At 37.7% G+C, this 22,766-nt stretch overlaps 1 protein-coding gene across 2 annotated transcripts; it reads right to left on the bottom strand.

The window, feature by feature from the left end:
- On the bottom strand, window positions 3,984-8,698 carry LOC109234041 (protein CNGC15b). 2 transcript variants are annotated; one of them, XM_019399871.1, is made up of 8 exons: window positions 8,345-8,698; window positions 7,416-7,494; window positions 6,531-7,083; window positions 6,229-6,441; window positions 5,827-6,119; window positions 5,467-5,578; window positions 5,069-5,305; window positions 3,984-4,821 (listed from the first exon to the last, which is right to left on the bottom strand). In XM_019399871.1, the coding sequence occupies exons 2-8, from the start codon at window positions 7,442-7,444 to the stop codon at window positions 4,126-4,128; spliced, it is 2,133 nt and encodes a 710-aa protein (XP_019255416.1). In that variant the 5' UTR covers window positions 7,445-7,494; window positions 8,345-8,698; the 3' UTR covers window positions 3,984-4,125. The 2 variants fall into 2 exon arrangements, with proteins under 2 accessions (XP_019255416.1, XP_019255417.1); XM_019399872.1 differs by having other exon boundaries at window positions 8,564-8,698.

Raw genomic sequence — 22,766 nt, 5'->3', positions numbered from 1 at the left:
GGGTATTCCCTCATTGGCCGACTTGGTCGGGGTTGACCTCGATGCCTCTTTGTGACACTAAGAAACCGAGGAACTTTCCTGAAGTTACGCCTAAGGCACATTTTTCGGGGTTCAGCTTCATGTCGTATAGCCTTAGCATCCCGAAGGCTTCTTTCAGGTGGTCGATGTGATCTTCCTTCCTTTTCGATTTGACCAACATGTCGTCTATGTAAACTTTCATAGTTTTGCCGAGTTGGTCCTTGAACATTTTGGTTACCAATCTTTGATAAGTCGCCCCCACATTCTTTAAGCCAAATGGCTTGACCCGATAACAGTACGTTCCTTGATGGGTGATGAAAGTAGTCTTCTCCTGGTCCTCTTCCTCCATGAGGATTTGGTTATAACCTGAGTAGGCATCCAAAAAGCTCAACAACTCGTGCCCTGTTGTTCCGTCAATTAGCTGATCGATATAAGCAAGGGAAAGGAGTCTTTCGGGCAGGCCTTGTTCAGGTCCGTGAAATCCACGCACATCAGCCACTTCCCATTTTTCTTTTTTACCATGACTACATTGGCGACCCACTGAGGATACTTTGATTCTCGGATGGAGCCGTTAGCGAGTAATTTATCCACTTCCTCACTGACGGTTGAATTTTCTTCTTACTTGTCGTACTGGGGGTAGAAGGGATCGACGTTCAACTTGTTTATGGCAATGTCTTTCGGAATACCTAGCATATCTGCGTGGGAAAAAGCAAACAGATCGGCATTATTGATAAGAAACTTATGAAATTTACCTAGCTCGGAGAGCTTATCGCCTATATAAGCCTTTTTGCTGCTATTGTTGCTGTCTAATTGGATGGGATCAAGATCTTCTATTGTTGACCCCGCTGCTTCCACGACGTCGGGGTCCTTGATAACGTCTTTCTGATTGTTGGGTTTGGACCCCGACTTTGATAATTGCTATGCTTCTGAGTTTGTTCCTTTTAGCTATTGAGTGAATGTACAATCTTGGGCGATACGGTAGCATTCTTGGGCTGTGCGATATTCGCCTCGAATGCTGAATATCCCCCACGGAGTTGGGAATTTGATTACTTGATACAGGCCGGGCGGGATGGCCCTCATGGCGTGTATCCATGGTCGTCCTATGATTGCGTTGTAAGATGTGTCCTGGTTCATGACGTGGAACGTTGTTTCTAGGGTGACGCCCCCGGCAAGAACGGGCAGCGTTATCTCTCCTAAGGTTCGCTCGGCTGTATTGTTAAAACCTGTTAGTGTTATGCAGCGTGGTCCTTGGTATTGTTCTCTTCCGCGGCCGAAATTGGCTCTTCCTCAATCGCTCATCAGCTCTTTCAGGTGCCCTTGGTGGAGCATGTTTACTACCTCTTGCCGTAGGGCTATGCAGTCCTCAATTTTGTGACCCCGCTCATGATGAAATTCACAGAGGATGTTCGACTTTCGGGTACTCGGGTCAAATTTTATCTTCTGCGGCCACTTCACTTTTGGGCCGAGCTTTTCTAGTGCGTACACAATATCTGAAGGGGAAACACAAAAATTGTGAGCAGATAAGAGCGGAGGCATACCTCTTTCGTTCCGCTGAGTCCCTGTATGCGGCCTGGACGGTCCTTCCGCGTGGCGAGGAGATGGTGGGACGGCTGTTCTGACATAAGGTTGGTGCCTATCTCGGTTGAGGCGTGGTCCTGACTTATCTCTTCGGTCGTCACTGCGACGGTCTTTCCTCGGCTCCGTTTGAACCGATGTTAACTGTTGTATCGGACCGTTAAGGTCGTCTTCGTCCGCTCTCACCTCGGCGCAGTAGGCGTTGTGAATTTCTTCCCAAGTGGTGGGAGGGTATTTCATGAGTCTGCTTAATAGTTTTCTTGTCGCTCTTGATCCATTCCTGTTCAACCCGTTCTGGAAAGCTGCTACCGCTATTCCTTCTGATATATTTGGTAAGCTCATTCTTACCCTGTTAAACCGGGCTAAAAAGTCCTTGAGTCCCTCGCCAGGCGATTGCCTAATGGCAAATATATCATTTACTCTGGCTTCCGCTTTCTTAGCTCCAGCGTGGGCGGTGACGAACTTGTCGGCCATTTCTTCGAATGCTGTTATAGATCGTGCTGGTAATTGTGAGTACCAAGTTAAGGCTCCTCCGGTTAAAGTCTCGCCAAATTTTTTTAGTAGCACTGACGGTACTTGCTCCTTTGAGAGGTCGTTGCCCTTTACTGCTGTGACGTAGTGAATGATGTGATCTTCGGGATCCGTCGTGCCATCATATATCTTCAAGTATGGCGGCATCTTGAAGGTTTTGGGTATGGCATGTAGGGCTGCCTCCTCGTTGTATGGTTATTCGACGAATTGGCCGACATCCCGTTTTGGTAGCAGTTTTGGGGCGCCCGGTATTTTATCGACCCTTTCTTGATGCTCCCTCTTCTGGTCACGGAGTTCCTTGTTCTCGTTTTTCATTTCTTCCATTTTCTTTAGGATGGACGTGAGTGCGTTATTACCTGCATCAATGGCGGTGTGAGTGCTACCTATTGGGGGAGCGGGTTGCTCGTCGGCGATCGCTGTGGTATCCGTCTGTATGAAGTTCCTACTCGTCCGTTGAGCGGGTTGGTCGAGTATGTTATTTAGAGTGCTTGTCAGTTATTCCTCCAGTAATTTTTTCACTGTTGGTGGTGCTTCTTCGGCTGTGGATGTGGAAGCTCCTCTCTCACGCGAAGCGGTTACACTTCCATGAGGGGGAGGTGAGTCACTCCGCGGGGGTGTATCTATTACCAAGTCGCCAAATTTAAACCAATACAGTGTCAAGATTGTTGTAGAATTTATACTTTCCTAATGATAGAATGTAGTGCGGTAGAAGCAAAATTACTTCAGACCTATGTGTATACCAAACCAATTCATACATAATATTTGTCATTCTTTTATACAGTCTTTACACATAAACCGTGGTTAATTTAAATTAAATTTTAAAATTTTAAATGTTGTTATAAATGATAAGAGTTCAAGATCATGGAAGAAAAGTAAATAACAGTATAATGTCCTAAATTTTACCCATTAAAATCAGTTGTTTAAAATTGTTTTATGATCCCCAAAATTCATAAACGTAAACCTTTTAAAATGTTCAATATTGATTCCTAAAATTATCTAAAGTTGGTGCAATGCTCACAGAAAAAATAACAAAATGAATGTTGTAAATATTAACTCGCTACAATAATTAACTAAAAATTGTTATGTAAGAAAAGATAAAAGTAAAATCTTTTAATTGTTAAATATTGGTCCCTAAAGTTAAATTAATCGATTTGGTGTCTATACAGGTGCAAATAAGATTTTCCATTGTCGAGACACTTCATGACTTGAAAATCCACAATTATATTACTACTGTTATTTTTAATTTTAGCCAAAATATAATACATAGGTAGAAACAAAACATACTCAGAGAATTGATTTTGGGTCTATTACTAAAACAAATTAAACACCTTTAACTGTTTTGAGTTGTTGCTTTGACTATGTTTTTCTTGAACCGAGGATCTATTCAAAACAGCTTCTCTATCTTCATAAGTTGGGTAAGGTCTGCATACACACTATCTTTCTCAGACCCCATTTGTGAGATTACACTTATTTATTATTATTGTTGTAATTGATTAAAGTCGTCTTGAACAATACAAGACCCTTTCTTGTTTGATAATCATACTAGTTTTTGTATGGTTAAGGTCTCTCTCTTGTTTGTTTTTTTTTCCTTTCTAATAAGCGCGAAATTCATCTAGGGTCAACCCTTAGAACCAAACCCAACCTTTGAAACTCGACGATAATGAGCTCACCCCACTATCCTTCTCCACTTGTCTCTCTTTTAATCTCTTCCAACACCCCAACCCTCAACCTTTCTTCAATAAAAAAGGAACAAAAGTTTGTGGTTTAATAGAGGCTTCCCACTTTAAGGCCAGAGTTCTTATCCCCCCACCCCAACACACACACACACACTTACTTTTTTTCCCTGGTCTGTTACAACGTTTAAAGCATTACTAAGAGAGTTTCTGCTTTATCTAAAGTTTTAACAAAGAATATAAAAAACAATGTACATATAAAGCACCTCTTACATTTCTATACTTGTTATCTGACTCGTATACTAGTATAGTATTTTGTTCTTTTAAGTTACTCTTCTTCAACTGAGAAATCAGGTTCTGCAGGTTTCTGCAATGAGCTAACTGCAGTGGAATCCGAACTAGAGCGCTTGTGGTGACCCCTTCTACTTGCTGCCAATTTTGCTGCATATACTGAAAAGCCTGATCCTGGTGCTGATGCATTTTTATCCAATTGTCCACTCACTGATTCTGTTTCATTCATTATGTTCTCTAGAGCTCTAAGCTCAGCTGCACTCTTTCGCTTTTTATATCTACGCCATGCTGCTTGAATGAAGCATGCAGCCCAAGTACGCCATTGGTGTGAGTAGAACCTGAATTTGTGCCTTAATTGTTTGCTATGTAGCCTCCGGAACTGTGATGCGACAAACTTTAAGTCCTCTGCTACAAGCGCGAATGACTCTACTTCAGAAACTGCTTTTACTGTCCTAGTGGATGATGGGAGAATCACACCTGGACGTGGATCAAGTGCCCACGTTAGCAGTTCCTCACCACAGAAGTCGCCTGGACCAATACGACAAGAATTGAAGAAACCAGTACGACCACCATTGGTGGTGTGAGAATCAAGATTCCCTCGAATTATGAAGAGCATTTCGTTGACAGGATCACCCTCGCGTACAAGACAAGTGCCTTGTGTGCATAAAGCAGGTTTTAGCCTCTCACATATTGCATCCAGCATCCTTTCATCCATTTGATCAAACAGAGGAACCTATCGAATTTCACCACTGGATAAGTCAGACAGGTATACTAATACTAACATTTGCATATTCTTTTCTTTCTCGTGCTACTTTCTAGTGCATCAGGATGAACTATATTAAGTTCCCCCAATTATATCTAGTATTGCTTCAAGTATTCCAAGACCGAGTTCTTTTAACTTTCACGCATACAAATAGGAGATTACTTCTATTAGACCTCCTATTAAACAAGAAGACTAAACAATGAACTGTAGAACTCACCCTTCGAACTAAATCATAGCACAAATGGCGCTTGATATCTCTACGGAGATCTAAAGGAAGTCCTTTGAGAAGAGCTTCCTCATCAACTCCTCTTGTAGCCACCCATTTGTATTGATCATACTTCCGTACAGACTGTCTTAGTTCTTGAGGTAATTGCCTATGATGCATCCATTGTTCTGTGTCAGTTCTCCTGATTCTCCATTCCTCTAATCTTACAGTTGTTGATTGGAGATAAGTCTGCCAATAGAAGTCAGTGAGTATATATGTATTACCAAAAAACAGACTCAAGTCATGTTACAACACATAGGCTTTGAAGACTATTTCGAATTTGACAATATTTTATGTAGGGTTGTGAGGAACAACCCTAAAATGCAGTAAGGGTACATGAGCAAACTTACTTGCATATTTCCAATCAGCAACGCGAACAAAACTAGGCCGAGAGTAGCAATTATTATGGCAAAACCTATTTCTCCAACGTAAGTGCTTGTTGCAAGATTTTGTCCTAGAGAACTGCGTATCAAACAACATAAAAATGAAGTCAAGATTTATATACATAAAAAGATATAATGATAAAGCTGGAGTCAAGATCACACGTTGAAGATCGATATTAAACTCTTGTCTTCATAATCATCCAGTACAAGAAATAGGCAAGTACAGTTGCTCAAACAAATAATAAACTATGTTACAAATTTACATTCATTATATTTTCTGGAATACACAAAAGCCTTCTCATGTACAGGGTGTTTGAAGTGTCTTACCTTAGATTTTTCAAACCCCACCACAGGCAGTAGAAGTATTTGTTGAAAAATGGAGCAGTTGTCACATTAGCTGTCACGGAATCACTGTAAATACCAAAGGGGTAATCACTAGTATTAGGATTACATTGATTTGTAATATTGCTGGACTGGAACCATGCATTTCTTTGTGGATCCTTAACCCTCCGGCAGTCAAAATATCCAAAATCGCAAGATCGCTCCTCAAAACTGCAAGCATGTCTCCAGCAGGCTTCTTGCCTCTCAATCGATAGAAGGTACCAACAAGCTCCTCCTACCTATATTCGCAACAAAAATTCATTAACTTATATACTAAAAACTACTACTGTTATTACTGTGCTCGCACTTTAGCACGACAGTAACGAAAGAACAAGAGAAACCACTTACATGGCTGGCTAACATGTAAAGCATCAAGTTGTAAGCAGCTCCAGCCCATGCTGTTTCAGTAACAACCCCAGTAGTCTTTACTATTTGTGACGACAGTGGAAATATGAGATAAAGTCTAGGAAGGTACTGAAAAATGATAATAAATCTAAGAACATTCTTCGTGTTGGCCATTGTTGAGCCACTTAGATTAGGGATAATGGCCCATATTAATACCTGAAAAACATGGACAGTAATCAATTCATTAGTATTTTCAACTTTATTCCACTATGGACGATAACTACCCAAATTTCCAGTTGACAAACCTGTGGTAAAGGCAGGGCAGCAATGATATCGATCCAGAAACCTTTTTTAAAGTATCTGTGACCTATCTTTGAAGAATCTATAACAAGCTCTCCTCTCCCAAATACTCGAGAAGATGGAGCAACATAAGCAGTTCTAAAGCGAACATATATTTGAATCATATAAAAGACATCAGCTATTGATCTAATAACTGTAAGGATAACTTCCAGATTAGTTCCTATATCAATGCAGACTTTATCTTGGACCACCGGCAAGTAAAAGAATAGAGGGTCCACGAATAAAGCGACTAAACAAGCTACTAAGAAAATCTTGTTCCATCTACGAATTGTTGGTCCACGAGGATCCAGTATCTTTTTCTTCACTCTTTCATAGTCTTCTGAGAATACACGCGATAATACTTTAGCCTTCAGGGATTTTCCGGTCCTTATATCCTCTTTTTCATTCTTTCTATTAGCCAGCTCTGGTAATCTCGATCCATCAATCTTGTACTTCACTTTAATCAAATTATCTCCATTTATTGTTGCATACTTTGTTGACTCAAGATCATCTTGAAATCTGAAATTTGAAAGATAACTATATAACATATTTGATTACAGTATCACCCCACCTAATATTGTCTACAAAAATGAACATATTAGCTAGCAAATGAAAGAACAATCAAAAAGCGCAGCCAAGTGCACTAAGTTCCTGCTATGTGCGGGGTCCGGGGAAGGGCCAGACCACAAGGGTCTATTGTATGCAGTCTTGCTGTGCATTTTTGCAAGAGGCTATTTCTACTGCAGCAACTTTACCAGTTACGCCACGGCTCCCCTTTTAAATGAAGGAACAAACACAAGAAAAATTCATAGTACTAAATAACATAATGCAAGAGGTTAAAGTGGACTGACCTTACGGATCTGGAATTACCATAAGCCATGATACTGACTAAAAAATAATCTCCTCAGAGCTTCAATTATAGATTTTCATCTGTGGAACATAACAAAAAGAGAAGGCCTGTGATTTTCACGGATGAATAACCAGAAAATGACTCCTAATGAATTAGAAGCCACCAAAATAAAGAGAACTAGCTGTTCTTTCTTTCAGTAGAAATCATGTGAACAACTGAAAAGTTGAATACAAAGTTACAGATAAAGTATTTAAGACACTATTTTCTCAAGTTTATACTTAAAGTTCAAGTCAAACTTGTGACCAGGTCTTCAAATCTCACTGTGTTTTTTTATTTAGTCAATCAAATTCCAAACCCTTCAGAAAAATAAAATCTATGATTTCTCAGTCCATTGGTGGAAGAAACAGTCAACACTTAAAACCAGCCACAGCCCTAACTGCATCAAATTTCCAACTAAGCCATGCCCCAACATTAAAAATAATAATAATAATAATAAATCAGACCCTTATAAATCAAACAAGTAATTTACGTTGAACACACAGATCTCAAAAAAGAACAAAGAACTTAAAAGGCAGCACGGTGCACTAAGCTCCGGTTATGCGCGGGTCCGGGAAAGGGTCAAACCACAAAGTTCTAATATACCCTGCATTTCTGCTAAAGACGGTTTTCGCAGCTCGAACTCGTGACATCTTGGTCACATGACAGCAAATTTACCAATTACGCCGAGACTACCCTTCAGAACAAAGAATAACAATAACAACAACTGAGCCTCCGCTATACTCATTTTCCATGTCGCTCCATTTAAGTCAGTCTCCGCCCAATATAAATCAGACCCTTGTAAATCAAAATTACACAGTAAAAGAAAAAAAATGCTGATGAAAATAACTACTACTAGCACCCATTGATACTATGGGAAAGAAAGCAACTAACCATCAAATTTGAGGAGCAAAATGCAGTACAAATATGAAGCTCAAAATCAAATCTTTTTATATACCCTTCAGCACCCTTTTCTTTGCTTTGCTGATTTCTATTTGTTTTCTTTAATATTCTCAGAGAAAAATCAGAAACCCAATGCAGTAAGCAAAGCCCAGAAAAGGAAAAGAAACAAACTTTTTGATAAATTAAGAAGAAAGAGAAAAAGGGACAAACTGAAGTTATGGATATTGCTATATTTGGGAGGGAAAAGAAGACAATATCTCTCTTTAGTCTCTCCTCTTGCTATTTGCTGCCACCCCCAGTTGCAGAAATATAGGAGCGGCAGAGTTTCAGTTACAAAAATGGAATTTATATACTCAATTTTTGTACCTTTCTTTTTTTAATTTTTTTTTATGATGTTAACCATGTCTTATTATTTGTCTTGTTATATATGAATTAAGAGGTCGTTTGGTAGCTGGTTAGAAGAAAGGTTATTCATGTATAAGGGGTAACATAACTTATACCATATTTGGTAGGCAATAGTTATTTTGTATAAAATTATGTATAACTAATACCATGTTTGGTTGACATTTTTCAATTATGCATAAATAATACATGTATAAGTTATGAGTCAATCTGTGTATTATTTTATGCGGGGTAGAAGATGGAATAACTAATACATGTATTAGTAATACATGGATAAAATACTGAAATGACAAATTTACCCCTATCACTTTACACATAAGGCTTCCTTATTTCTCTGCCAACCCGTCAACAGGTTTCACTTGCTTTTACTTGCCAACTATATACCTTGTCTTCTCTCATTTTTAAAGAACAAACTAGCAAAAGCAAACTGGAGAAGCCACTAGAAAATAGAAATACCAAAACTAAGAAGTGAAAATCAAATATGTCTAAACTTCACATAGTTCAGTAGTATGACGAAGAAGTGAAAGTAACACCCAAAGTTCCTAACTAAATTGTTTCCTACATAAATGGAAAGAGAGAAAAAACAATGCAAAAGAAGGCCAGGGGTATAGTTGTAAACAAGCATTTTACTTTAAAATTTATATAATGTATATCAATTTCTAATACAACAAACCAAACATTCAAAAAAAATAATCTCTGCATAACTAATACCTGCATAACTAATCCCTGCATTACTTATCCCTGCATAACTAATCCCTGCATAACTAATACATGTATAACTAATACCTGCATAACTCTAACCGGCAACCAAACGACCCCTAAATGTATAGAGGTGGAGCCCTTAAATTATCAGCAAACCCATAGCTTGTTTATTTACTGGGCTCGCAATTAAATAATTTTACATACTTAATGAATTTCTTAATATCAATATAAGGTCTAAGCAAAAGTTACTGGGTTCGTCCAAACTCATGTCTACTTTCTAGCTCCGCCTTTGAAATGTATGATTATAAAAAGTTTTCATTAAAGATAAAATTAGAAGTGTAAAATTAACTATTTTTATGCTTAAGAGTGTATTATTCTTTTAGAAACGAACGAATAAGAAAGTATTAAGTTAAATTAAAACGTAAAAAATCAATTGAAGTGGACAAGCACGAGTATTTTGTTTCCTTTTCTAGTTGAACTGCAGAACAGCACCGGCAAGAAAAAGACAAGACACTGATAATGGTGTGAAATGAAGAGTCCGGAACCCAATTGTGGTTCTTTTGGACTCAAAATATATAAATAGATGGAAAAAAACTTGGTGACCAAACTATATAAAACGCGCTTTTAAACCGCGCTTTACCTTAACGGCCGTTTGGGACGTTAAGGTAAAGCGCGTTGCAAAATCACATCTTATATAAAACGCATTTTCAAACCACGTTTTACCTGAAGCTGATAAGACATTTAACTAAAACGTGATTTGATAAAGCGCTTTGCATAAAACGCTTTACTAAACCACGTTTTGCCTATTCAAATACCGTCTCCTTCCCTTCCCCCACGCCCAAACAAGAAACCCCCCCCCCCCATTTAAAAAATAGTTCCAGCCCCTCCCTCTATTAACGACCCAAAAAAGTCGAGTGGACCCCACCCGTCCCACAAAAAGTAAAGAGTGTTGGTCCCACATCCTAGCTAAGGCCTTCTCTCATTGTGGGTTGTTCATTTCGGACTCAAATCTTCAATTTTTCAACTTTCCAAAAAACATAAATCGAGGTATTCCGATTTAGTTTTTGTCGAAACTCGTATAAAAATTGTATATTAGTTGTTTTACATGTGTTCTATGTTGTTTTGTATATTTTTTGCGATTAAACTAGTATGTTATTTTTATCCGGACTTAGATATTAGTGTGCTAAAAAAATATGTAAAAATTGAGAAATCATTATTATTTGTTAAAAAAGATGTAAATAAGTTTTTTTTTTACTGTTGTATGTGTATTTTCGTGAATGTTTTGTGATTAAATATATTTGTTGTTTTAATCTGGTTTATATTATTTATTTGCTTAAAGACTAGTAATATAGTGCCATTTTAGGGTAGTAAAATATATTGCCTTTTAGCGTAATAAAATGTAGTGTCTTTTAGCGTAGTATCCCTGTAGTTTAAGTATCTCTTATACTTAAAAATACGTCAAAATAATTGATAGATCAAACACAAACTCTATCTAATTATAGTAAACGATCGTAAGAAAATAACATGAGAAAAGAATAATATTTTCCAGATATCTTGGTGCTACTGGGCCGCAAATATCGAGCCTGGAACCCATATGTGAATATTTAATAATTAAATATTATATAATTATAAAAATTAATTATTTAATTTACAAAGAAACATATAAAATAATAAAACTAACACATACAAGAATTCAGTATATCTTGGTGCTACTGGGCCTCACATATCGAGCTTGAACCCCTATGTGAATATTAAATAATTAAATATTATATAATTATAAAAATTAATTATTTAATTTACAAACAAACATATAAAATAATAAAACTAACACATACAAGAATTCAGGATATCTTGGTGCTACTGGGCCTCAAATATCGAGCCTGTAACCCATATGTGAATATTTAATAATTAAATATTCTATAATTATAAAAATTAATTATTTAATTTACAAACAAACATATAAAATAATAAAACTAACACATATAAGAATTCAGGATATCTTGGTGCTACTGGGCCTCAAATATCGAGCCTGAAACCCATATGTGAATATTTAATAATTAAATATTATATAATTATAAAAAATAATTATTTAATTTACAAACAAACATATAAAATAATAATACTAACACATACAAGAATTTAGGATATCTTGGTGCTACTGGGCCTCAAATATCGAGCCTGGAACCCTTATGTGCTTACATAATAATTAAATATTGTATAATTATAAAAATTAATTATTTAATTTACAAACAAACATATAAAATTATAAAACTAACATGTAATTAATGTAGTTAATTTACAGTAGACGACATGGAGGTGCCGCCTATTCATCCCGGACCTTCCAGCGATGAACTACTGTTGTTACAGGGCGATCATAGGTCCGCCCACATATGGGAGGGAGAGTTACTGGCCCAGACTCTCCGCGTCAGGAGAGTGGACGACATGTGGGACTTTCTGAATGACAGAGTTCTCCATCCCCGTGTAATCACACGCCTGCGGGAGACGAGCTTCTACAGGATTTTGTAGATCGGGCGGCTGCAACTCGATTGGTCTTTGGTCACGGCCTTGATAGAGCGGTGGCGACCGGAGACGCACACATTCCACCTGCCCATTGGCGAGGCCACCATCACACTGCAGGATGTGGAGGTTTTATATGGGCTGCCCGTTGCCAGCACCGTTGTCTAGACTCATCCCACATTGCTGTCCGAATTTCGTCAAAATCCCTTGTGAGGGCATCCACATCCGGCATACTTGGCAAATGATCAAGGTAGGCAATATGCCTTGAATGAAACGGCAAGTGGGACTCGTACACTCTTGGTCTAACAGGAGGTGGAGCATGCTCCCTCGTCAAATCAAGTTCGGCATTCTCTTCCTCCTCACCATCACCCTCGTCAGGGAAGTGTGTGTCATCTCCAGACTCATCGGCATTGTTGTCATAATCACTATTATCTTCCTGACTCTACGCATCTACCAAATCCCGAGTAAATACGTCATCTACGGGCAGCTGAGTGAGTACCGGACCATCAAGTTGCTCGTTTTCACTACACAAACAAAAAAATAATAAGCTACTCAAATTGATAAATACTTTACATATAGTTATATCACTTCACTTACAAGTCGTAATGTGTTGACATTCCATGATGGACATTATCCTGTTGGTGATGACTCCCGGATGGACCACCGTGATCCAACATACCAAAACTACGCATATTCCAACTGGGCGTGGGTTCATAACTTGTAAAATTCATATCTAGACGGTACCCCCTGCGGAATATATGAGTGTTAATACAAATTCAATACAACAAAAATAAACATGGTAACACAAAGGAAAATTGAAGTTTACCAGTCGTCTTGTGGATTATGTAAAGTAGGAGAGAAATTATTTCCTCGCTCCTCATTCGCTCGTGGAGATAAGTCCGGCCAAACTCTTTCAGCCGGAACCTGTTCGGCTAAAATTGCTCCAGAATAACCACCCAATGATTGAGGGTTATCCCTGCTTTGCGCAACCTCATTATTGCAATCGTCTTCAACCTTCACGTACATTTCCAATATTTTTATCAAAATAAATTCCCGGTATTCATCCGGAGTCCCCAAAAAATCTCTTAGAGTTTCATTATCCTCGATGTTAAACTCAGCGTAACAAGCAACCCCTTGCGGAGTTACAGAATACGGATATCTTCCGATTACTTTAAGATTCACCGAACGTTTTCTCACACTCATTTTATTACATAACAACGATACTAGTCTATCATACTCCATTGTACGTGGCAACTTAACATGACTCTGTGGAGTTAAGCGCAGAAGAGTTATTGGTGGGCCCACAAAATAGGTAAAGCGTGGTTTGAAAATGCTTTTTATATAAAACGTTGTTTTGAAACGGCCATTAAGGTAAAGCGCGTTTTATATAGTTTGCTCACCAAGTTTTTTTTCCACCTATTTATGTATTTTGAATTCAAAAGAACCACAATTGAATTCCGGATTCGTGAAATGAATATATCCGGGCAAGAAAAAGCACACAATTGGCTGGAGTATGGATTTTGTATTTTTTTTACCTTTTTATTAAAAATATTTTCCTTCTTAATTGTTGTAAAGATCCAAGGAGTTGACTAACTGGATAGTGTCACGTGGCACTGTGACACATGCTGCTACTACTCACTTTTTTACTTACTAGTTGGAATTTTTTATTTTTTTATCGGAGAGCTCTGCCTCAGACAAAAAAAGGAGAGAAATGTGTGATGAAAAGCAAAGCTGCATATATGTTTGACAGTATTGAAAAGGCATAATCAATCGATAGCCCTTTAAAGTTATTTACACTTTTCACTTAAACACTATATCTTAAGTTCGTTCCATTTGAACACTTCAACCCTATGTCATGTGCATTGATGATAAGCTATAATTGCATATTTTAGTCGCTTATTACACTCGAATTTACTGCACTTTAATTGAGTTTGCGCTTTAATCGCTAGTGTTTTGCACTAATTGTGTGTTTTATGCCTTGTAGGTGTGATTCCGAGCTATATAGATGTTATGGAATGAATTTAAGTGATTTTAAGCTTTGAAGTCTGAGTAAAAGCTCAAGGAATTAAGCCGGAATCGTGTTCGGGGGTCAAATTTGATAATTAAGTAGAACGAACATTTGAGGAGGCATATTGCGCACTGTCTAGTAAAATAGACATAACTTTTTGCTCAGAACTCCATTTGGGCTCCACAATATATGGTTGGAAAGCTAACTCAAAGGGCTACAACTTTTATGTTTTACGTTTTCCCAAATTCCAAACGGAACAAGGCGAAAAACCGCGGTTTTGCCGCGACCGCGGCAGAACCGCGGTGGAAGGCAGGTTCTGAAGAATGAAGAATCCGCGAGGGCGTTTGGCCGCGGTTCCACCGCGATCGCGGTGAAACCGCGGTGGGAAGCGTAAATTTCAGGGGCTAAAGTGTAAAACATGGGATTTTAAGTCCTAAACCCTATATAAAACAAAGGAGGCCGGCCTAGAACAAGAAGAGGACATATTTTGGACACAAATTAGACCTAAGGAGGCGGAGAGACACTACTTTAGGGTTAGACAACACCCTTGGAGGCAAGAACACATTGGGAGCAAGGCGGAGAATTCTTCTACAAGTTTTTCCTTCCTCTTCCTATTTTTCATTGTTGGTTATGACTTTTAGTATTGTAGTTTTACATACTATTATGAATAGCTAATTTGTTATCTAGAGTTTTGATAGAACCTTTTGTAGGATAAATTCTTGTTATGTTTTTATATAATTGAGCCATAGCTTTTCTCTATTTGTTCAACTACGTTTATATTCTGGTTGATTGAAGAGCTCTCAATTAGCTGTGCCTATTTAGTATGCATAACTCGGGAGAGAGTGCATATTTAGGTAATTGTTGAACAACACCACTCCCAAAGTATATGAGGGATCAATAACCGAGGGTTTAAAGGTGGGATTAGGGATAACGAAGCCTTGGGTGCGATCTGAAGTGAGCTGTATTAAAAGCCAGCTAGCGTAGCTCGGGAGAGTGCGTCTAGTAAATTGTCGTAATTACTCGGGAGAGATTTACGGTAATAAGAGTGCTCATGATCGGTAGAGAATACTTAGGCGAAATTATAGAAGACATAGCGGGAAGGATTCCGACAATTGGGGAAATCATAACTCTAGACCTCCTTAATCTTTTCTCTAACCCTCAGTATCGTTAGTTGTTAATTTACTATTTTAATTTGTTAGTTAAGTAGTTAAACACAAGAATCTTAATATCTATAGGTTAGGAATTGTTCAAGCTTGTCTTCTTGGTGATAGTGAACAGCTGTAGCTAAACCTTAGTTCTCTGTGGGATTCGACTCCGGACTTGTAAACCGGATTATATTTGCAGCGACCGCATTGTCCTTTTTATAAGGCATAGTTGGGCGTGATCATGCACCATTTAGACACAAAATTAATAGGCAGCCAAACACAAAAGATACGTGTAATTCACACGTGGATTTAACTTAAACAAATTAAAATATAATAAAACCTGCCCCACCCCTTGGTCATCTTCCCCGATAATCCCCCCTCCTTGCGCCCTCTTCCCGATGACTCCCTTACTTTGTTTTCGCAAAACTCTCCACCTTCTTCGTTTTCTTCCTCAGATCTGATGTGAAACGAGAAAGCAAGAAATGCTTTTAGATCTGATAAAAAAACCTCAAATCTAAAACGACTTTGCAAAATTTTCAGGTCGAAAATGAACTTTTTCGGCCAAAAAAACTTTCACATCATTGGAAACTTTGTAAGTTGCAGATCCTTAAAGTTACCTCTAAAAGCCAAAAACCTTTGTAACTCATGAGTAACCTTTATAAGTTGCAGATCTCCTTTGCCATCATTCATTCTCTCTTCTCTCAGTTTGCCGGAAAGTTCTCCATCGCTTTTGTCGGACTACAGTAGGCCAGGAGGAATAGAAGAAGGGGGTGAGTAAAGGAGGTGATTATATCGATCGAGATATCATGGTGTGAACAATGAAGTATTAAAAGAAACATTTACCGGAAAGTATTTTCGATAAAAATTATTCATTTTCTTTCCGGTAAAAACTATTTATTTTCAGGCAAAAACAATGAGGAGCTTGTTTTTTGGACCGTTTCACGCGCCTGAAAAATGTGAGGAACACTTGCCTTGTCATGTCAGCCTTTTGTGCCTAAATGGCACATATGAGATGTGGTTGGAATGATCAAATGAAACGGACTTAAGATAGAGTATCTAAGTGAAAAGTGTGGACAACTTTAAGGTCTGTCGGTGTATTCTGCCTATTGAAAATATTCTTTTTACGATATTAATGAATTTATAACAACAATAATAACAAAACCTAGTATAATCCTACAAGATGAGGTCTGAGGAGGGTAGTGTATATTAGGTGTTTGTCCTGATTTTCTTACCATATTTGATTTTCCTATCTTTTGAAGGAAAGGGAAACATAATACCATAATTGGGTTTTCCTTCTTTTAGAAGAAAATTATATATATCTCATATATGGCTAATCCCTTTCTTGGAGGAAAAGGTTTAGACTTCTATAAATTGAGGATCCTTCCTTCTCATTCAGTAGCATCTACAATGTAGGCACAATGGGTTTGAGAGTCTTATTTAGGGGGGTAACTTTTTGGGACAGATGTTAATACGTCACTTGTGTTTTTCTCTTTGTGAGTTTGTTCTCACGATATTTTGTACTCTCTTTTATATAGTGGATTGCTCATCTCCATCCGTGGACATAGGTCAATTGACTGAACCACGTTAAATATTTGTGTGTCTTTTAGTATATTTCTCTTTTGTTGTCTGATTTATCGTTGTTCAAGATTTGCTTTACTAGTTTTCGCATGATGCCTGATTATTTCGATCCTAACAGTGTGTACGCAAATCTTACCCCTGCCTTGTGAAGATATAAAGTTAATTTTCGATAGACGTTTGTCTCAAGAAAAGATGAAAAAGAAGCAAAAGTAACAAGCAATAACAACAACAAGGTAAGATAATAAAATAGCTTAAGTGAAAGAAACCACATAAAATAAAAGAAATATGCGGATAAGAAAATGCGAAAATAAAAGACTAATACTAAAACTGCCAGCATGAAAATAGACACGCATGCCTACCCACTAATCTTCTATCCTAATTCGTCACCTCTATACCCTTCTATCAAGGTTCATGTCCTCAATAAGTTGAAGTTGTGTTGGTGTATTTTTATCATATAAATAGTTTTTAAGTTATATGGCTTAAACTCTTGTTTTATTAGTGAATTATTTCACTTGTCTTTTCCTTAGCTTCTTTTTGTTCTTTCATTTTTGGTTTTCCAAAAGAAATTTTCTCCTTATTTGTTTAACTTTGCCACAATTGTACGGATGATTGGATTTGTCGAACTCTAGGGGAAACATATTGTCCCTTGATTAGCAACAAATGGAATCTAACTCCGCACTAATTTGCTTAGGCATTAAGCTTTTAACTCATTCTTAAGTCCAAATTGCATGAAGAGGAAAGGATTTAAAATTGTTTGATAAGAGTGAAGCTTGATTAGTGGATCACTGAAACTTAAATATTAAAAAAAATTTTGTTATTCCATATGAATTTTGTCACTGAATTTGAGACTTAATTGTCTCTTTACATTAGTAGATCTGTACTTAGACGTACATCCAAGTACCTAAATATGTGTATCTTTAATTTTTCATATGTATTCAAGTTTAAAACAACAACAAATGTAGTATAATCCCACAAGTAGGAATCTGGGGAAGGTAGTGTATACACAGTCTTACCCCTACCTTGTTCAGTTAGTAACTTTGTTCTTGGTAGATCCTCGGCTCCAAGCAAACATGCAAAACACGATAGTATAATTTAGAGAAGAAATGCAATAGTATAAAAGTTAGAGAGGCAATAGTATAAAAGTTAGAGAGGCAATAACAACAACAAGAAAGTAGAATAGTCAAAACACAAGCAACATTAGGTAGTAATAGAATTTGTTGTTGTTATTAAGTTTAGAATATGTTATGTAAAAGCAGAAAATATTCTTCACTAATTTTTTCTGCTTTATCACGATTCGTGATCCACATTGTGTTAAAAAATTTTAAAAGGAGGGTAGGAATTAGTTTTGTGTGAATATCAGTAAACCAACAGGGAGAATATTATGTCCCCACAAAATTTGAAATTTGCACCTTTAAACGAGTAAAATACCATTAAGAAATAAATTAGTATCTACATTAAGCCCCTTTTTAGGGTTGAAAATTTGACTAATTAGCACTAACAACAATAATTGCATTATTCCCTTTTGTCCGTGTGTCCAGAAGAATGAAAATTCCACCCCCCACCCCCCTCACCTCAAGCTTTTTTAAGAATTTTTATTTTTTGAAGAAAAGAAAAAAGTATAAAAAGAAACAAAAGCATCCAACTGGATAGTTTGACAATAGGGCTAAAGGAAGTTCAATCATTGGCCTAATTTTTTTGGCTTAGCCGCTTAGGTCACAATTGTCAAAGGTTATATTTAGGTAAAGATTGAAGTTTGTAACAGGTGAGAATGAGTGATTTTATTTTGTCTCACGCAACTTATACTAGTTGTGTGAGGCCTCTTTTTATCTCATATATTTGTGGACCCATATCTTACACATTTGGGTCCACAAAATTCTGGGACCCACACATTTGTAAGACAAAAAAGAGGCCTCAAACAACTAGTGTAAATTGTGTGAGGCACAAATAAAATTTTTCGGTGAGAATGAGTAGAACTGAATAGTGATTAGTGACTTATGACTTTTGAAAAATTCAGTTGTGACTCATACGGACAACCTTTCTCTCCGTACCTTAATTCCATATTCCAGCTAATAATTTTTTGTTTCTCACCTGGTCCACTTTGGGCCCAATTAATGTGCATTCGCGTCGCATGAGGCTTAATAAAGGGCAAAACAGCATATGCCGGGATTTTTTTCATTCACTAGACTCAAACTCGAGACCTCTGATTAACAGTCAAGAGATTTTATTCATCGTACGATTATTCGGGGTGAATACGCTAAGGATTTCTTTTATTTACAGGGTTCGAACCCGAGACATCTGATTAAGGATGGAAAGATCTTATTCATCATACCATTATTTGTGGTGAAAATGCTACCTATCAGGATATTTTTTTTATTCCCAAGGCTCGAAACCGAGACATCTAGTTAAGGTTAAGGATGTAGAGAGCTTATTCATCTGATCATTAATCGGGGTGGTTAGCTAATAATTATTAGTATATAAAGAAACGTGTCTTCCGGAAATAGCCTCTCTATCTTCTTCAGGTAGGGGCAAAGTCAGCGTACATTCTACTATCCCAAAACCCTGTGATAAGTTATGTGCCTTTTCGTATTTTGATGATCTAACAAACCTCATATGAGAACCAGACTGGGAACCTGTTACACATCCTCAAAGTGCTCAAAAAACAAGTCACATGTCTGGCACAAGTTCCAACATGTTCAGTCAAATAAACGGCAGAGAGAACAAATGTCTATCAGTTCCTCTGGCGACAATACAAGTCAACTCCCTACAGATGGTAAAGTCGTTGCAATGTTTCTCTGCACACGCAATAGTGTAGCAGTCACTTTATGGATCATGCCTTGTACCGGATAATTGCATATATCATCCCAATGACCTCACATATATATTAGCAACATGAGGCAAGGGAAAACACGCACTTGCAAACCCTAAATCGTTAAGTCTCTCTCAAATGTGTTGCAGCCCTCATTGACTCAAAAGCTTGAAGAACAAAGTTGTAACAGAACAAAGGACCAGATCCCAGCACCGAATCCATTACATGTGCTAGTATTATTGTATCTTTGTTAGTATTATTTACTCGTAATTCTTACTCAGCTTAGTCAGAAGCATTCTGTAGGACATCGTTTGTAGAACCATAAATCTTGTGTTTGTGTTTGGCTAGAGTTAGTCAAAGTGGTGAGCTTTGTAATAGAGTTATTACAAAGAGGCTTGCAATAGAGTTATTGCAAGTAGGTGGGGGATTAAGAGGTTAATTCCTAGATTACAATAGGTTGTAATCTAAAGTTTGCTCAATTACTGAAGTTGAAATCCTACGAATGTAGGTCGCGGTTTTTATTCCCGTGAGCTGGTTGTTTTCCACGTAAAACATTGCTGCATCATTTACTTACTGTTGTGTGTGTGTGTGTTCTGTGGGAACTGATAGAGAATCAGGTTCTCTATACAGTTTGGTGGACTCTAAGTTTACATCAATTGGTATCAGAGCAAGTTCTTTCTATAAGGCTACCACCTAGACAGGATCCACATGACTGCTCCACAGAACTTTGAAGAAGGTCAATCAACCTACAAACCACCAAGATTCAATGGACAATACTACGGATGGTGAAAGATAAAGATGCATGATTTATCATGGCTAAAGATTCAGAGCTTTGGGATGTTATCTGCGATGGACTCTTCGTCCCCATGAAGACCATTGATGAGCCAGCAGTGACATTTCCAAAGGCAAGGAAGGAGTACAACGATGCTGACCACAAAGCTATAGAGAAAAACTTCCGAGCAAAGAGATCCTCGTCTGTGGTATTGGACCAGACGAGTATAACAGAATTTTTGTGTGTCAATATGCCAAGGCTCTCCAAACAACACATGAAGGAACAACTCAAGTCAAGCAGTCAAAGATCAACATGCTCACTACTGAGTATGAACTTTCAGGATGAAGGATGATGAGTCCATTCAGGACATGCATACTCGATTCACCTCTATCATCAATGAGCTCCACTCTCCTAGAGAGATCATTTTAAGGAACAAACCTGTCAGGAAAATACTCAGTGTATTACTAGTTCTTAGAAAAAGCAAAGTCAATGATATCACAGAAGCAAAAGATCTGCAAAAGCTGACCATTGACGAACTCATTTGAAATCTGAAGACCTATGAAATCAAGAAAAAGAAGGACCATGAAAGAAGAGAACCCAAAAAGAAAAATAACCTGGTCCTCAAGGCAGACAACAATGATTTAAGTGGTGATGATGCTGACATGGCCTATTTGACAAGGAGATTTCAGAAAATAGTTCGTAGAAATGGAGGCTCTCCGAAAAAGGGCAGCTCCAACAGATCAAAAGGCTATGACTTGTGTCATAAATGTGGGAAGCCAGAACATTTCATCAAAAATTATCCTCTCCACAAGCAATACCAGTACAAGCACAACACGGACAAAACAACCAAGAGGAACTTGGTTCCTGACAGAAAATTTTAGAGAAAAGATGTTGCTGAAAGTGTTGTGAAACAAGCTCTTTCTGCATGGGGATACTCCTCCAATGAATCTGAGAGAGATAATGAACAAGGCGACACCTCCATGATCAGTTGAAAGGAAGCAGCTGAATATGATTCCATCTTTGCCCGGATGGCAAAATCTGACGAGGATGAAGATGATGATGACGATGAGGTAAACTTTCTAGACGTTCAAAGAAATTTGAAGTCTTACTCTCAAAAGAAGCTTGTATCCTTAGCTAATATTCTAATTGATGCTTATCATAATCTTATCAATGATAAAAATGTATTAACTGTGGAACTAGGAGAGGTAGAACATGAGAGAGATGATTTGGTAGTCGTAGTGATTGATTCAAAAGAAACCATTGGGGATTTAAAGAAAGAAAATGATACTCTAACTGATAAAATTGAAAACGTAAAGCATGAGAGAGATGACTTGTTGGTAATAGTTGTGGATCTAAAAGAAATAGTAGAAGAATTAAAAAGAGAAAAAAGTTCTAGAAACACTTTTAAAGGTAAGGAAGTGGCAAGTGAGGCACACTTTAAACTCGAAAATGAGCTCAAAATGGTGAAACTGAGTCTGTGTGCTGAACTTGAAAGAAATAGACAACTTCAGGAAGATCTAGGCAGGGTTAAAAATGACCTAGATAAATCTCTAAAGTGGAACTCTGATACACTCACTGCCATGTATAAAAGTAACCGCGGGGGGAGGGGGGGCATGAAGGGAATTGGGTTTCAAAAGGAAAAGGCTCCTAACAACCCACATAGCAAGTATGTTACTATCCTTAATAATTGGCTTTGCACTCATTGTGGTAACACCGGGCATTTTAAAGAATCCTGTAAAGCTAGATTTCAGTCCCAACAGAAAAATAAAGTTTTTTGTTGAAAAAGTACCTACTACTAAAGAACCCGGTCCCTCCAACAAAAAAAGTATGATGCCTGCTTGGACAAAAAGAAGTTTAATTCATCCTTTTCCTCACTACAAAGGACCTAAACTTATTTGGGTTCCTAAGTCTAATCTCTTATTTTCTTGTGTAGAAAGTAGTGAAAGGAAGCAGCCAACGATGGTATATGGATAGTGGCTGCTCTAAGCATATGACTGGAAGCATTGATGGTTTTCTTTCACTCAAATCCCTGCAAAGTAGGAGAGTGTCCTCTGGAAATTGCAAAAAGGGAAACATTCTGGGAATTGGAAGAGTTGGGAAGACACTCACTCACTCAATTGAGAATATGTTCTATTGGAATGGCCTGAAATAAAGCCTACTGAGTGTCTCTCAAATCTATGACAAAGGAAACAAAGTTGAATTCTTATCAAAGACTTGCACATTCACCAATCTTGTGATTGGTGAAGTAAATCTAATGGCAAAAAGATTCAAAAATATCTACGTTGCTGATTTTGAGTCTTTGAACATTGGAACTTGCAAGCTTCTCATTGCTGAACAAGCTGGTTAAGAAGGACCTGGTTCGTGGGGTGCCTAAGTCAAGGTTCAAGGATCACAAGGTGTGTGATGTATGTGTAAGAAGAAAGCAAGTCAGGTCCTCCTTCATATGGAGGCCACTTGATCTCCTTTATATGAATTTGTTTGGA

The sequence above is a fragment of the Nicotiana attenuata genome, chromosome 11 (assembly GCF_001879085.1).
Source record: "Nicotiana attenuata strain UT chromosome 11, NIATTr2, whole genome shotgun sequence".
Lineage (NCBI taxonomy): Eukaryota > Viridiplantae > Streptophyta > Magnoliopsida > Solanales > Solanaceae > Nicotiana > Nicotiana attenuata.
This window is presented reverse-complemented; position numbering and strand designations above follow the sequence as displayed.